The 17,859-nt window shown below is 38.5% G+C and overlaps 1 protein-coding gene across 2 annotated transcripts in view; it reads left to right on the top strand.

The window, feature by feature from the left end:
* si:dkeyp-115e12.6 (centromere protein F) overlaps positions 1-17,113 on the top strand; it is a 23,057-nt gene extending 5,944 nt beyond the window's left edge. The window contains exons 4-16 of one of the 2 annotated variants that reach the window (XM_058797445.1): positions 2,445-2,548; positions 2,789-2,832; positions 2,929-3,193; positions 4,808-4,989; positions 5,074-5,199; positions 5,432-5,560; positions 8,256-8,378; positions 10,282-10,417; positions 10,856-13,242; positions 14,036-14,223; positions 14,452-14,596; positions 14,857-15,685; positions 16,140-17,113. In XM_058797445.1, coding sequence (XP_058653428.1) covers positions 2,445-2,548; positions 2,789-2,832; positions 2,929-3,193; positions 4,808-4,989; positions 5,074-5,199; positions 5,432-5,560; positions 8,256-8,378; positions 10,282-10,417; positions 10,856-13,242; positions 14,036-14,223; positions 14,452-14,596; positions 14,857-15,685; positions 16,140-16,270 — 4,789 coding nt within the window. In that variant the 3' untranslated portion in view covers positions 16,271-17,113. The remainder of the gene's footprint in view (positions 1-2,444; positions 2,549-2,788; positions 2,833-2,928; positions 3,194-4,807; positions 4,990-5,073; positions 5,200-5,431; positions 5,561-8,255; positions 8,379-10,281; positions 10,418-10,855; positions 13,243-14,035; positions 14,224-14,451; positions 14,597-14,856; positions 15,686-16,139) is intronic. The other variant, XM_058797446.1, reaches the window with a different exon arrangement.
* The last annotated feature ends 746 nt before the right edge of the window (positions 17,114-17,859 follow it).

Here is a 17,859-nt window from a genome sequence, read left to right on the forward strand (position 1 = left end):
ATATGTACACACATATATTATGCAAACAAAAACTTTTATTTTGCATGCGATTAATCATTTGACAGCACTAATTAAAATATTTGAAAATTAAACAAAAATTAGAAATGTTGTCTTAAACTAAATTAAATAAAATGTTTAATTTGAAGTACTAAAAGTGAAATGAAAAAATGAAAAGAAAACCCCCCCCAAAAGCATATCACAAAGTTGCTTAACCTAAAATTTGTTAAAATGAGAACTGAAAAGCTAATTCAAAATATTAATAAATATGATAATGCTATACACACAATACCAAAATAACCCTGGTGTAGTAGGATTGGGTATAGAAAACCGGTTCCAAATTTCCAAGAACTGGGTATTCGGTAAGGTGCGTGCATTTCGATTCTGCTTAACGATTCCTGTGTTCACATTTTAATGTGATTTTAAAATTATTTAATTGCAGGAAAGGAAAGAATTACGCCTTGTTTGAATATATTTAATAACTTTAATTAATCTATATTTTATTTATGAAAAGAAAACTATGCAGTGTTTTTAAACTTTTAATTACATTTTCTGTACCCGAAATTTGGTTGTTGTATTTATTTATGCTTTATAATTGATTTGTTTGTTCCTATTTTATTACTGACTGTTGTCTTTAACACTTTAATATTAATCTAGTTGTTTTTGCTGTGGTATTTTTGTTAATAGCATAAGCAAACTTTCTCTTGCAGTGTTCTGTAGGCTGCTGATTTTTGCTCATGTTATTCAGCTGCAACAGAATGCTACGTAAAAAGACACCGAATAAATGTTTGACTTCATTTTTTTTTACATTGGATTTTTTTTAATCTTATTGGAATCGAAACTAGGAATTCGATAAGAATCGATAAGCAGAATCGGAGTCGGAATCGATATAATTCAAACGATACCCAACTAGGGCTGCAACTAACGATTATTTTAATAATCGATTAATCTGTCGATTATTTTTTCGATTAATCGATGAATCGGATTAAAAAAAAAAAGCATTCATTTCCAACCCTTTATTCAAAAACAGAACTAAAATCTTTAGAAAGTGCACAAACATGTTGCTCCTTGAACATCCCTGAGCTGTTATAATAATAATAAAATAAAATAAAAATGGACTAACACAAAAAACATACACATGTATGCTTTACATCTGCCAAATATATAGACTTTTGGGAGTGCAAAAATTAAATAATTTAACAACACTGCGTCGTTAGCGTTGGTATTGTATCAATGTATTGTATGGTATTGGTATTGACACCTGCACTTAACATTATATGAAAATCAAGCTCAAATGGAGTTAATAATGTTTTTGAACAGAGAATGACGGAGATGGAGTGTTTTGTCTGTCGTTAGAACGGCTGTAACTGTTATCTGAAGCAGCAAGTGCATTATGCTTTCATCAACTTTTACAGGTTATATAACTTTGATTGTAGCTATATGGGCGCTTAGTTTTTCTTGTTGTTTAATACACTTGGCCAAAATCTCAAATTAAGCGCTTATGCACATAATGCACAGGATATTTAAAACGTATATAGACAGCAAATAACTAATTCTTCTCCACTCTTCAAACACACAAAAACATTATCCTTTACTGACATAGTGTTTGAGTAAAGAAAACGCTGTACTATTCAAACACCAATTATTTATTCACCCTTGCATTGCGAAAAAGCAGAGATCTCATCTTCTCCAGGCTGTGCGCGCGCGTCAATCTGAACGGAGGCGGGGTGAAGTTACGAGGTCTCGCTGAGAGCTCGATGATCCAATGGCGTTACAGTTTTACTGACAAGTTATTTTAATGCTTATCATTGGTTTACTATTTTTAAAACTCTCTGATTTAAAATAATAAAACGAATTATAAGCGACTCAAGTTTGGATACTTTTCACAGCACCTGACTGGGCTAGGGTATGGCAACTGCCATACTCTGCCATACGCATAACGCCGCCCCTGCTCCCACACCTTGGATGACTTGGGTCGCACGGATTTCTCTGCCTCCGCCATGTATCTTTCCTCTACCTCCGCTCGTTTTTTTTTTTGTTTTTTTTTTTACTTTTTTTTTTTTATTTATGAGGCGCCAAACTCTGCTAGCATCCGTGCGCGAGAGACCGAGTGTGTTCACTCCGCTCCGCTCAACTAAAGTTTTTTTTTTTTTTTAATAATCAAACGTCTCCGCGTCGCGCGACACAACGAATCGATTATGAAATTCGTTGCCAACGCTTTTAGTAATCGATTTTTATCGATTTAATCGATTCGTTGTTGCAGCCCTATACCCAACCCTATGTAGCACTCACGATGGGTCAGGCCTAAGGTGCTGTAGTGATTTCTGTACTGCTAGTAGCACCAAACTGAATTTAAATTTGTTTTTGAGAAACCTTTTTGCCCCATTACTCTGTTTTCTGTTATTTTCTATAACAACAAACAATCTTTATTCTTTCTCTGCCTGTAGGCTTGAGGTGGAGCTGGAAAAGCTGCAGAAGGGAAATGGCTCCGGGGAGTCCATGTTGTTTTCCACACCTTGTTGGAACATGAGCTCTCCCTGGGACAACAACGGTAGCACCCCTCACGTTCAATGCATTTTGTTTTTCACTTTTCTGTCTCTGGCTCTACTTCAAAGATTGCAAAATGTATCCCCTGATTAAATAGGGGAGGGAGTGTTTTATTTTTCTGCGTGGTACAATGTGTGATGGCATTGTTTCTCTCTGATTTTAACTTTGTATGCTTTTGTGCATGTGGGATGCATCTAGAAAGATCTATTCATCTTTCTTTTGCTGTTATTTTCTAACTCTGCAGGTGGTTTCAGAGCAGAGAGTGAAACCAAAACGCAGCATGCCAGAGTAAGTCATGTATACTTTTAAGAGCAACCTCTTAATAAGAAAAATTGTCTATGAATATACTTCCTGACTCATTTTGCTGTGTTCGGTCTGTTGTAGCAGCAGCTGCAGTTTGGAGACGTCCCCAAGCCCTCAGTGGGAGGGGCTTCCTCCCCATTTCCACAGCAACCTCATAAATCCCCACCCCTTCGGCGCAACATCCGCCAATCGGAACCGTCCACCCCCTCCTCTTTGTTTCCATGGGAACGTGAGGATTTGCGGTCCACTCCCAAAGGACGACCAGCTTCCTCGGTTTCATCCAGTGATGTCATAATCAAGAACAATGACTCAGGGATGGAGGAAGCCTTGAGGAATGAGATAGATGGTAAACTTCTCCACACACTATTGTACTTTTTTGCACCGAAAAGCTGAATTTAAATCAGTAAAATGAAACAAGTAATCTTTTTGCAACCAGCCCAGACAATGCTCTTTATTTCTCAAATACTGAACTACAGATTGAGTTACATCTCTCTTCCTGGGTTACTTGAATCCAGGACATTTGCTTGTCTGCTCTGTAATAATCATAAATGAATGCAGTCCAAAGCCACTATTTACAATGTGTTGGTATGGCAGCCAATGAGATCAACCTCGTCAGTGGCATGAGCAGATTTGTGTAGTATTTGCATGTTTAAGGAGATAGGAGATTTTTACAGCAGTCGTAGTTTCAGACTGTGCTGGAAATAAAGTGGTTGCATACCTATGTTTGCTATAAGAATGTGTCTGTTTAAGGAAATAAAGTGTAGTTTTATTTATTTTGTGCAGCTCTGTTTGCCCATTAACCAAGGGAGAGTATTATGTTTATTCATTGAATGTCAGGTGGCTTTACATAACCATCCTGATTATTAGTGAGTGAAGTAGTCAGGTTTCCAATATTTCCTAGTACAGGAGGTGCAAAAGTAACCCATCTACAGATACATTATTTGATCAAAAACACAATAAAATGCATTTTATGAAATATTATTGCAATATATTCAATGTAGAAAACTGTTGTGCTGCTTAACATTTTTATTTTTTCTTTGATTAGAAATGAAAAAAGAACAGCATTTATGTCTGTTTACTGTTACTTTTGAATGTAATGCATCTTTGCTTAAAAATATTAATTTCTTATAAAAAAGAACTTAGTGTAAATGCTGGTATTAGCCGGTTTGTGGTACTGAGCTTTTTTGCAGTGTAAAATGAATAAAATGAGGAGGGAATTGTATACACTGACACATGCTGGTCTTATCTGTTGCCAGAATGGGACACATTTGTGAGGTGGTTTAGTGAGAGAGTGGGTGTGTGTGTGTGTGTGTGTATGTTGAGCAAGAGAGATCAGTATTACACTGTGTGTGTGTGTGTGTGGTATGAATGCTCTCCATTGTCTTGTCTCTTTGTGTTGGTGAGTCATCCGTGAGGTCATCAGGGTTGGTCATCTCCACAGACAGCTGACACTGACAGCTCTCTGCAGCTCTACAACACACTATCACTGATTCTTCCCAATAAACACTTCCCTTCCAATGGCCTCTGGATCCACAATGTAAACTTTTCTGCAATGTAAATTCCTCAAGAGAGGCTGTAATAAACTGTCGCTGTGGCAGGTGGTTCAGAAGGGTTTTAAAGGGGTCGTATCCAACACTTTTGAAACATTTCATTTCTTAAATATTCTAAGTTAGCCAAGGTTTTCACTGAAAGTTATTGTTTACCAGACTCCAGACTATTTCATGCATCTCTTTGACCCTTAGAATTAAACGGGCTGTTTTTGCTACAATGGTAGCAAAGGGGAAATAAATGCTGAATTGTCCTGAAAATAATGTGATTTATATTTCAATTAATTTTATGTTTTAATTTATTTGATGTTACTGTTTTAATTCAAAATACATCAAACACTTATTTCAGATGAGCCAAAAATATCAGTCACAATGATAACATAAATAATTTAGTGACTGTCTGTCTCTCTCAGAGCTGCGTGTGCGTGTATCAGATCTACAGCGTGAGGCACAGCTGGAGTCTGAGCGCTTGAGGGACATGGAGTCTCGCCTGACTCAGGCTAACCGAGAGATCAGCACCAAAGAACAGAGCCTGGCGCGCACCCAAGACCAGCTGACCCGTGCGCAGACCCGCATCACACAAGAGACTGACCGGGTATTTTATTAATAATTTATTTTTGTTAAAAATCTGTCTGTACTGAGTATTAAATGTTTATAACATGTCTCTGTGTGTCTGTAGGCCCAAGCTTCTGAGCAGAAAGTGAAGCACCTTCAAGAGCAACTGAAATGTCAAAGCCAGAATGCTGAAACCAGCCGCTGCAATGCAGAGCAGCGCAGGAAAGACATGGAGAGAGAACATCAGAGGGTGAGACGGAGAACATGGACACGCTTGTGATTCATTGTTTCCTGCACTGCCCTGCTGCTAAATACACAGCCTCATCGCTCTTATTTTTAGCTATGAGTTGTAAGGTTCCTGTCTTGGAATTGATTTTGTTTCCTTAATTATAGCTCTTTTCACAATGTATGATATTTCAGTGCAGATTTACAGAAAATTGTGCCTTAAAGTCCCACAGTGACTGGAGATTTGTGTTGTGTAGGAGCTGTTGGAGCTGCAGAGAGAGAAACAGGCTCTGGAGAGACAACATCAGCAGGAGAGCAACAGACTCAACCAGGAGATCCAGCAGGCCAGAACACTTCACAACACGCTGCAGGCTCAGTACGACAAGGTACCAGAGCTGAGGAGTAACTAGATGTAGCGACCCTGCTGAATTAACTAGAATAGTGTAGGCGTTGCTCAGCCTTTATATAAATAGTGTAGCTTCGTAGTGAGTTTAAGTTATTTAGAAGTTATGCTATTGCTATTACTTTGTGTTTGCCCTGGTAATGAAAAACTGCCAAAAAATTCCACTTTAAAGAGGGGGTCCGACACACATCTAGGCAAGCCTTGATCTAGTAGCAAACCCCTACAAAACCAGAGCAAAGTCCTAACAACAATGTAGATCCACCTTTTAACACCTTAGGTAGTGCTTTAGCAGTCACCCTGTGAATACCCTTGTAACTGCTTAGCAACACACTGACAACCATTTAAAGGGATAGTTCACCCAAAAATGAAAATGACTTCATGATTTACTCGCCCTCAAGCCATCCTAGGTGTATATGACTTTTGTCTTTCAGCTTTATAATGGCAGTGAATGGGGGTCAAGATTTTGTCCAAAAGTCCAAAAAATTGCATCCATCCAGCTCCGGGGGGTTAACCTTCTGAAGCAAAGTGATGCGCTTGTATAAGAAAGATATCCATATTTAAAACTTTATAAATCGTAATCTCTAGCCTCTGCTAACTGTTCACGAGAGAGTGACATTCCAATGGATGACGTAGGATATAGGCGTAGCAAGCTGTATTATTGACATCTTTGCACAGGTTGAAACGCTGATCTTTCAAGAAATCTTCTGATGTTCATATTTATTTCATGCTGTAATCAGTAGTAAAGAAAAATGGTTCACGTGCACCCCATACAAAATGTATTGTTCACGTTTTGCGATAAAATTGACAGGCTTAGAAATCTGAGACACTGTTTCCCATACATTGATTTATTTGTGGCGGCTTGCCACAATATCAAAACGGACTGCCAGAAATGGATTTTCCAAAAGGTTTGACTTTGTTGAATAAACATGAGCACTGCACGTTTCAAAATCAAAACGTGTTTTTATAACACTGTATTTCTGAAGGAAACCGACTGCCTTCAGAACATTTTCGACGTCATTTTAATTTTATCTTGCACGTAATGACTGATTAAGCAGCATTTGTGAGCGGAGCGCTGCTTTGTGTACAGCCATTACTGGGGAAACCTCTATTTCTCCCACTCTAAAAGCGCCTCCTGCTGGCAGTGAATGAAATCGCATATATATTGCACTGTTTCTCTCCATAAGATCAATAAAAATGTTGTACTAGTTTAAATTAGTTGCGTGTATCTTTCAACCCCCCTCATCCAAGCACCAATATTATTGAGTTTTCGGTGTTCTGTTGTTACATCTCTTCCATTTTTTTTGACGATTAGAAAAATCTGACTTTGCGTGTACAGAACATGTGCACTATGCTGAATATGAAATTAACGTCACATGCATTGCCACGTATGCATACCCTAGCGTACGCAGTATACTTTGGGCTCTAGAAACCACATAGCAGTGCTCCGGTAACCAATTAGAACACGTAGGGCAATGTAATGATGAGTGTTTAGACAAGCACCAGTTGTCTCTGCTCGCTTCTCCTATTTCCTTAAATAGCTTTAGTTCATTCAGCTACTTTTTGTTTGTAATTTGCAGAAACTAGATGTTTCCAGAAGTCTAACCTCTACTCTATATTAAACTGTAGCTTCTGTCCTTTTCCTCTGTCTCTTTTTATTCTCTCTGGCTCTCGTTCGTTGTCTCATGGGAGCTCCAGTATGGGTGTCCTCTGGTCGATGCACTAATGTCACCCCTCTCTCTCTCTCTCTCTTTCTCTTTCTCTCATTCTCCCACTGCTCATGTTTTCTCACACAGTTCTATTCCTTTTTTTCTCTTTCTGTTTTTCCTCCTCAGAGGACACTAGAGCGAAGGTCAGTGTTGTAATCTCAGTGTGATGTATGTTTGAAACTCATAGCATGTTTTTTTAGAAATGCCTTCAATTCTCCAGAGACTTGAGTACAGGAAGAAGATATGGAGATGACCCAGGGGTTTTGTGTGTGTATGTTTGTAGTAAAATATCACTATCGACCCATACAGTTCACTCATATCTCGCCAAGATAAAACAAGTCTTGTTTGAGCCCTGTTTTGTTACTTGTGTAGAATTAATCATTCTGTTATATTGCTGAAAAGATACTGTAGGTTAAAACAAGAGACACGTGATGCAAGCATGTCTGTAAATACAGAGATCAGTAATGGTGTTCCTATGCTGATGGGACACAAAACTGATACCATGACCTGATTTGAGGTCATGGAATCTGCTGTTTTGAAATTCTGAAAGCTACAGGTTGTATTACACAACTTATGGCCATACTTGGATGTTTTACATAATTACACATTCTCTCTATTTGTATAGAGAGAAATAAAAACAAAGTGAGCATAAACAATTCAAATGTGTGCTTTGCATGAATGTCAGATTTACACGAATAAACCTTTGGATTCAGGTCTGTAAATGTTGCATGGTTTGAACATCATCTGGATTAAACTGCAAGACACATGAAAGGGACATTTTGCATTTTACATTCCATAAATAAATCTCATCATTTGTTTAACATGGTTCCGATAACATTGGTTTATGTGGCATCCTGCATGAAAATGAGTGACACGTACTTAGTCTGCCACAAACACGGCATGATGAAGATCCGTGCTCATTCTCTTGGCACACACTCTAATCCTTCTGCTGACTGTTTGTCTTTCTCTCAGGTGTGTTTGCAGAAGCAGAGTTTGGAGAGAGATCTAGAGGATGTGAGAGGAAAATTGAAGAACACAGAATCAGACCTGAAAGAGAGTCAAAAGAGAGAGACACAGACTGAGGCCAAACTCACGGTACAACAACATACATATCACACTGACCTGACAGAGTCAGAGTCAACACGTCAGCAGGTTTAGTTGTACTACCATTCAGAAGTTTGGAGTCAGTGAGATTTTTAAAAGAAATTTAATTTTTTTTTAAAGAAATTAGTACTTGTGTTCAGCAAGGATGCATTTATTTGATTCCTTGTCTCAGAGTAAAGACATTTATAATGTTACAAAAAGCTTCTGTTTTTAAACGGATGCAGTTATTTTGAACCTGTTCAGTCAATCCTGAAAAAATGCATCACTGTTTCAAGAAAAATATTAATCAACAAAACTGTTTAGAATAATTTTTGAAGGATCATATGACACTGAAGATTGGAGTAATGAAAAAAAATTCAGCTTTGCATTACAGGAATAAATTACATTTTAAAATCTATTAAAAAGAGAATCTTTGTGTAATAATATTTCACAATATTACTGTGTTTTCAATCATGTAAATGCAGCCTTGATGGTCATAAATTATTTAATAAAAAAAAAAGTCTATTTACTGTAAAATATAAAAACATTTAATGTCTTTATGAACCATTTTTCTTTCTGAGAAGGTCAAAGGAGATATTTGGATTTGGTTAACTTTGGCTATTTTTCAGCAATTTTGTGTGCTTAGAAATTGTGATATTGTTTCTAAGTTAGAACTTAGAAATTGTGTGCTTGATGATTTTTTAGGTCAAGTAAATAGATTAATTTATTAAGAAAGATAGGACAGAGATGCACTGACTTTTAACCAATCTTACACGCTATTTAATAATTCTGTACCAAAATATAATGTAAGTGTGTTAGGTTACCTCAACAAGAGTGACAAGAAATGCTGTTCAGTAACAACAACACAAAGTCCAGTTCAAGTCACTCGTCACAATGTCTGGTAGATAAGGCAGGGCTGTCTTCAGTTATGACAGGGTGGGATTCCTCACCCTGTCATAAAACAAGTTGATCAGAGAGAGATCTTGTCAAAAAAAGAGAGACAAACTAAGACAAGACACAGCATTCACATAGATGTTGAAATGGAGTCATTTTGACTAGTAAATTACAGGTTTTGGTGTTATTACAATATATAAATAGCTTCTTTATTTCCTCTTTGGGAATGTCCCCAAAAATAAATTACAAAATTGAAAATTGTTGTACTAATTAATATTTTTGTGAAAACATGATCTTTTTTTCAGTATTACTTGATGTACATTCAAAAGAACAGCATTTATGTGGCACAAAAGTCTTTATAATAATTAAAAAAAAATTTTTTTTTACTGTTCTTTTGATTAATGTGTCCTTGCTGAATAAAAGTACAAATTTCTTTAAAAATAAATAAAATCTTACTGGCCCCAGACATCTGAACAGTAGTGCATAGCTAGATCAGAAACACACACACACACACACACACACACACACACACACACAGACGAAGCTCCCAGTGCAACAATGCCGTTACTGACTCAGCTGAACACAGTCTCAGATATAGCACCATTATCTCCTTATGACTTCTGTTTCACGCTGGGGCTTGGGTTTAAGCGCTTTATTTTTAGACTGTATGCGTACAATATGAGAGTCATGTATTATAATCACCAAAAGCTTTTATGATGTTTAAAAGCAGTGTAATGTTATATGCAGATCAGTATTGCAGTTGGATAACCTCTTTGTCCGCTTGAATGCTTTCATTTTGTGTATTTAGGTGTGTGTCTTTTTCCAGCATGCCTCACCCTAAACACTTTGAGGATTATGGTTGCTTTACTTTTCACTATTAAATTTCTGTTTGTTGTAACAACACAGTATAATAAAATTTTTATGGCTGTTCAAATGCGACAAGTGTCTAGTAATCATTAATCTCATTTGACAAGCCTGTTGTGCTTTGTGCTGTATGTGCACTTCTCATCTTGTCCTGTAGGAGGCGCTGAGGGATTGTGAGAGTCTCACTGTGTCTCTGGGGCAGATGAAGAAACAGGAGAAAGCTCTACAGGAAGAAGTAAAGCGTTTGACTGAAGAGCTTGCTGAGGCCCTCAGGCTCATTAAAGAACTGCAGGGTGAGTCGGGAAGGAATCTGGTCCACACAGAGAACTGCATTTGTGTGTTTTGGCCCTGCTCTGTTACACACATCCCTCGTGCTTGTCTCCCTCTTCTGACCAAACCTTGACAGTACACCTTCTAAAATCACTGTACATTACAAAAAGTCTGTGATGGGTTAGACAAGCCAGTCAAAGCAATGGACTCCCAAATCCTCTCAACCTTTAATATTTACATTTATGGTTTATAAGACCATACGTTTTAGAAACCTGAATAAAATAATGTGGTATTAGTTGAATACTTTATTACTGCTGTTCTTGAGTGTCATAATATTGAACTATTACTCTGACTTGAAGTAACAAATGCCAGAGCTTTAATAATATTCATATTAAATTATAAACATTTACCATATTATTTGCTGTTTTTTTTTTTTTTCTTGATTCTTCTTTTTCCTGTAGCTCAACTGGCTGCTCCTCCTCCAGCTGTGGCTGCTCCTCACTTGAGCTCTGCAGGAGACTGCTTCTCTCCCTCTGTTTCCCTTCATCGTGAACGTTCTCCTCCCTACAGCAACACCTCTCAGAGAAAGAAAGCCCCTAAAACAGGGCGAACAAGAGAAGAGGAGAGAATGAAGTACCCCTCCAGCAGAGAGCCAGGAGAGGGCATCGACTCAGAGCACATTGGGAAATTTGAGTCTGAGGAATCACAGAAATTTAAAGGAAGAGGAATCCAAACACATCCAAGTAACTCTCTGAGACTGAGTGAGACTGATGTAGAGACTTCAGTGACAGAACAAGACACAGGTATTGAAGATGTGGACACAGACTCGTTCACGTCTGAGTCAACCAGCGGCACAATGCCTAAAAGTGAATGGGCCATCTCTTGTAGCCTACAGATAGATGACGCATCAGGCAAAACAAATAAATGTGACTCTGCACCTCTAAAAGATCTGAAGAAGGAGAGTGCAGAACTTCGTGAAGAACTTAGAGATGTGAAATATGAGCTTCAGAAGCGGCTTGAAGACCTCGAAACCCAAAGAAGAGCTGAAACTGAGGCTAGGACCAAACTGAAACAGTTGAGCCGGAAACACTCAACACAGACAGAGCAGCAACGTGCCAAAGCTCTTGAACTTAAAGACAGCGTGACAAAACTGGAAGCCCAGCTGGAGCAAGAGAAGAAAGAGAGCACAAAACTGAGAGAAACTCTTGATGCGCTAGAACGAGAAACTGAGAAGAAGCTAAAAGATATAGAGAGAGACCAGGAAGAAGGTACCCAGCTGAAGAACGTCTTGGCTGAGATGGAGCAAAAGGAGACTTGCATGGAGGAAGAAATGGCAAAAATGAAAAAGGACTTGCAAGACCATCGGCTCAAGCTTTCACAGGAACGGGAGGAAAGAGAAAGGGAGAGAGAAGAGGAAGGGAAACGGATCCGAAAAGAGGAATTGGAAGGACTAAAGATTGCACAGCTTCAAGAAGAGCTGGACAATCTTCGAAAATCTAGGAGTTTGGAAGAGAAGATATCAAAAGACAATCTTCCCCTCACATATTTACAACTAGAACACCATCCAAACACCAATAAGAGTCCTGCTGTTATAGAAAACAAAGACTTGATTCCTTCTCCTGACAATCAAGAGTCCATCTGTGATTCTGAGAACCTTCAGAACACAATGGTCTGCAAAGAAACCAGATCAATGGATCTGATTATGGATCTTGGAGCACTAACTAAACCAACAGAGGACAAGACCTCTGCTGCAGAAAGAGGCAGGACTCAAGCATTGAGCAAAGATGCCTCGGATTTGGACAGCACTACATTTTTAGTTTTAGAGGTGGAGCGCCTGAGGGCAGCGCGAGACCGAGAGTCAGATAAGGCCAAACTAGCTCAAGGAAAGCTGGAGGACCTACAAAAGCAAGTGACCACTCATACCAAGAACCTTACCCAAGCTTTTGAAAGCCAGAGCAAGCACATTGAGAACCTGCTGGAAGAGTTGCGCGATAAAGACTGCACCCTCAAGAAGCAGAGCGAGGAATTGCAAAAATGTCAAGAGAAAATCTGTCTTCTTGAAGAAGAAAAACACACTAGGATGACCATTGCCCCCAATGAGGTCTCTATGCTTCCTGAACTGTCTTCAGAGATCTCAAGAGAACTAAGCTGTGATTCGGTCTTCAGCAATACAAGCATAAGTGACCATGAAATGTTTAGTGACGATACACAACCGGTTCTGAAGGAAAAGGTCTTGCGGCCTACTGTACAGCTTCCTGTTAGTCAAAACATTGACCAAACCAACACTAGTAAGATATCTGATAAGCTACAAGCGACTGAAGCTTCCAAGCCACATGAATTATGTCTCACGTCAGATGTACATTGTGGAAATGCTCTGAATTCTAGTGCTGATTCAGAAGCAGCCAGACTTTCTGAGGTAACTGATGAGAACACAAGTTCTCTATTGCAAGATGAACAGTTGGATGTTCTAAACTTGCAAAATCACGTTCCAGAACCTTCCACAGGTGATATCAAAGAGCTGGAACGAGTAACAAAGGAATTACAGGATACTCAGCTTGAGCTGAATGTGTTGAAGGCTCAGAATTCAGAGCTTGCTCTACAGGGGGATGTGATAAAGGAAGAGCTTCTGACTGTTAAACAAGAGAACGAAGATTTGAAATTGAAACTGAAACACTTGGGTGAAGACACTTGTGCTAAACAAGATGGTGCCTTACTTTTAGTGAACACTGAAAATGATGAATTGTCAAGCACAAAGGAAGGGTTACAAAGTGGCTCTCCATTAGGACAGGAGGAGTTGATTGTTCTTCATGCAAACTCCAAAGCAGAGGTTCAGTCTCTTCAGGAGCAGGTAAGTTTTATTAAAATGGAAATGTTTTGTTGGCATGAATTGGAAATACACCCTATCGGTTTTCTAAATGCATCTTAATGATATTATTGTGAGCATGCATGTTTAATTTTTTTACATTTTTGACAGGATTCTCTCTATGCATGCCAAAACCTCTCCAGTTATTTTATTTAAACGCTGCCCCTTTTTTAATATTGATTGCAAGTTCACATTCAGATATACTTTCATCCAGTCAACAACCGATGGATAGAACCAAGTCCCAACCCTAATTTTTTTCTTTTTCAATAACCCGTTTCACTCGGATTTACATGACAATATGGAAGAAAAGTTGTCACTGTCTCCTAACCAGGGTGCAATGTGACAAAGCAGAAAGTGATAAATCCCTTCCATGTTAATCTGTGATCTTGTCAGCTACGAACACAATAAGACATTTCTTGTTGTTGTTTTTTGTTTTGTGCTGGGTATCCTCCAACAGTGAAATCTCATTACTCTAAAATCACACGACTGTATATTAAACTAAAAGTATGCTTTGATTGGTTGTGATAGTGTGAATTTTGATAGTTCAATGAGCACAGAAATATGACTTGATAAATAGCAGATGAAGTACTGTAATATCACAGCATGTCATAGTCCAGTAACGCTCCGCTACTGTTATTGTACATTTAAACAAACCCTTAACCCTAAGTGTTAATCCCAAAATTGCCTAATTGGGAAAACTCCTTTATTTGCATGTGTGTACAGTACATTTAGGTCATGTTAATTTTGTTATTTTTGATTCATATTCTTTGTCCTCCAGATCCAGGCATTACAAGAGCAAATCCAGCACCTCTCTGAGCAGAACAGGACACAAGCTGAGGAACTAGAACTCTGGAAGCTCTCAGAAGAAACCGTGGGCAACAGCTCACCCTCCATCGTGCTAAAAGAGTTCGAGCTGTACCTCCCCTGCAGTCCCAGAAAGCTGCACACGCAGTCCCAAATGACAAGGTAACATCCCTTGACTGGCATTTGTTGAAGATAAATATGCGATAAGCTACATAGTAATATAAACAGGGTTTGTTCATAATAATTTTAAAGGCAATGTGAGGTACTTAACGTGAATTATGGGTATGTTGGACCTGAGATGGGGAAGGTAAACACAGGTTTAGTGAATGAGCGATGTTTATGTATGACCCTTAACGCAAGACCCTTCAGTCTGTGCTCTGTCTGCTGTAGAACCAAGATGCACCAGTGCACTGTCAAAGATCTGACAAATCGACCCGGATTAGCCGACACAAATGACCAAACCGATTTGGGGGAGCATGTGTCACCTGAAACTCAAATGACACGCAATGTGAGAGAATCTCAAGGACCTGATAAGGTAAATAACATTTCATAATGCATGTCATTATTTACATATGGAAAAACATTGAACTGTTGAAAGTGTGGAACTGTACTTTTAAAGAATAGTTTTCCACAAATGAAAATTGTGATCGTTCACTTTCCATCATGTGTGTGTGTGTGTGTATATATATATATATTTTTTTATAGATTGCCTTTTTTATACAATGAGTGCCATTCAAATGAGACAATAAAATGCCATTCAAATAATCACAGACCTATTCATTTAATTATTTTCAGGATCTTATGACTGGAAATGAGAATGTAATGACCAAAGAACATGCTCAACACAAATGTGAAAGCAGCTCTGTTAACAACAAAAGTCCTCCTGTCTGTCTCTCAGATATAATGAGTTGTAACACTAAAAACAAGCCGTCACCTCCACAGACCAAACCAACAGATTACAGTAATTCAGATTATCAGACAGTTGCCTCAGTGTCTCCTGAGGATCAGACCAAAGCAGCAGATGCTAGTGCGAACAGCCAGGAAGATGCCTTAATCAGTGTTTCCATCTCTACCAAATATCAGACCGAGGTAATCAACTCAAATCCAATCACAGTGTCCTACGGGACTGCAGACTCCCAGAATTCTGGTGTGTTATGCCTTGGGCATAATGAGATTGAAACTATGGAAACTGTTGATTTGGATAAACACGGACATTGTCATGGAGAAACAACAGATAAACAGAACAAACATGTGGAAAAGCCAATCAAGAATGAATCTGCTCTGTGTAAAATGGTGGAGGTCAGAACAGAGGTGAAGAGTGTATCCACTCAGACGGAGGAGAGCCAAGAGCTGATTTTGGGGGACAAACAGCCACCCGTCCACATCTGCACCCAAACAGATGCAGAACAGCCAGAGACCGTGGAAGATAAAGAGCCTGCAGTCTCGCCGCCCCTCTCTTCAACCCCCCAGTCTGTTACAAACCAAATGCTGGTATCCAGCGTGTTCCCCATGAATGACCCAGCTCACCTCGCTGAACGCATTCGGCAAAACCGCAACCGCATGTCTGTCGCTTACGACGAGACAGAATACGAACCGTATGGCCTGCCAGAGGTTGTCATGAAAGGTTAGATCCTATATTAAAAACCAGACATTCTTCAAAATGAAAACTTTTAAAAAATTTACTGCCCTTCAGGCCATCCGAGATGAGTTTGTTTCTTTATTGGAATAGATTTGGTGATATTTTGCATTAAATTTGGCTGGAAACAACAGCTTTAATGTTGGATTTGTTTCTTATAAACAGCTTTTTACTTCACAAGACTTTAATTGATAGACAGGAGTCATGTGGATGGCTTGTGGATTATTGTGATGTTTTTATCAGCTGTTTGGACTCTCATTCTGACGGCACCCATTCACTGCAGAGTATCCATCGGTGACCAAGTGATGTAATGCTCCATTTCTCCAAATCTTTTCTGATGAAGAAACAAACTCATCTACGTCTTGGATGAACTGAGTGCGAGTCAATTTTCAGCACATTTTATTCAGCACTATTCCTTTAATGGTCTTTTTATCTCCTGAAGGATTTGCTGACATTCCCAGCGGGCCGGCTTGTCCATACGTCCTGCGTAGGGGGCTTCTGGGAACTGATGCAATGCCCCTCCCACGCAGAGAAGCCACGCCCCAGGAGGAAGATGATGAGATCGAGCCATAGTACTCATACACACCTGATACCTCCTGTAGAAATTACATTGCATGCTTTGCAACACACCAAGTCATTTTCACTAGTTATTCTAATGACTCACATTTCAGAGCAGCATAATTTATGTATGTTCTCAGGTCTCCATGCTGAAGGATTTTCACTCTTTAATCATAATGTACATGTCAACGGTGTCTTATGCTCACCATGATGCTCGAGAGGATCCGAGCGCTGCCTGTGTCATGTGATGTAGAATTTAAAGACATTGAAGTTTTGTGAGTTTTATTTTATTTTTTTCCTGATTGTTCATGTCAGTTGAAAGCCAATGCCTCATTGTGCATATTGATGTCGTATAGTTTTGAGTGTTGGAACAGTTTATAAATTAGCTCTGAAATACCAATGTAATATATTTTTGTTTGCGTAGAGGAGGTGTTAGCCCCTGTTTTATGAGACTTGAATTTTGTGAATAGCCTTATTTATTGACATGCACGTCTTGAAGACATGCCTTTGTGCACTACTGTGAGTGAGAGAGAGAGAGAGAGCCCGAGAGTGTGTGTGTGTGTGTGTGTGTGTGTGTGTGTGTGTTATGACTCAACCTGAGCCTGTTTCCGATCCTTGTATGGCGATTCACTGTCAGACTGTTTCTTTCTCTCTCTGTCATCTAACAGCTTTATAATGCACAGTGGAGTATTTATATCATTGTCCGTTTGTAATGAAGCATTTGAGAAGCTTGGATACGTTTTTGATTAGATTAATCTATTTATCTGATTCACTGTCATCTGTGTATTTGTGTACATTTGCTTGAATGTGTTTCTTCTAAATGTCAAATGGTTTGTAGGATTTTCAGTTTGGAATGTTTACATTTATTAAACATAAATGAAATCCAAATGTTCATGTTGTTGTGCTTTTTTTCTTTTTTTAGCATTGTAGTAACCTGTACCAACTTAATAAACTAAACGATTAGAAGATATTTAATTTTAATTGGTCAGTCGCAGCATTGTTAAATATTTTTTTATATAATAATGGATAACTAGTGTATAATTTCCTACAGAGTTGGGTTTGTTTCGTTTGTCTCGTGTACACACACATTTAAATCATTTTAACTCGTATCAATATTTCATGTCCTTTTATTGATTTAAGTAGACATGCAATACAGTCAGCCAGACATTATTGCAAATTACACTCAAATCAAGTCAGCTTTGCTTTACTATTTATTATTTTCCATTACATAGTGCTCACATCGAAATGTCATTTTCAAATCGTTTTTAATTTCTTTTTAAACATTTATTTGTGGATCTTTCTTTAGTTTCTATACATTTTGTGAATTGGAAGCTCAGTTTACATCATACGTTTGTGACATTACATCATATTTTTCATCAAATTTGTAAGATTCATGGGCTGCAGATCCCTGCAGCCTTAAAAACAAAGTGAATCCAGCACTTAGTTAAGTGTAAGCAAATGTTATCCAAATCTCGAACACAGTCATTTAAAGAGAGTAATGTGCAACACTTCGGCTCTCTCTATTTTTAAAGACTCTCCGTTTGTGTCTTTTGGCTGAACAGGCTGTTCGAAGGGTATGCGTTTAGTCGACAGTTGATGCTTTC

Source organism: Onychostoma macrolepis, chromosome 14 (genome assembly GCF_012432095.1).
Source record: "Onychostoma macrolepis isolate SWU-2019 chromosome 14, ASM1243209v1, whole genome shotgun sequence".
Classification (NCBI taxonomy): domain Eukaryota; kingdom Metazoa; phylum Chordata; class Actinopteri; order Cypriniformes; family Cyprinidae; genus Onychostoma; species Onychostoma macrolepis.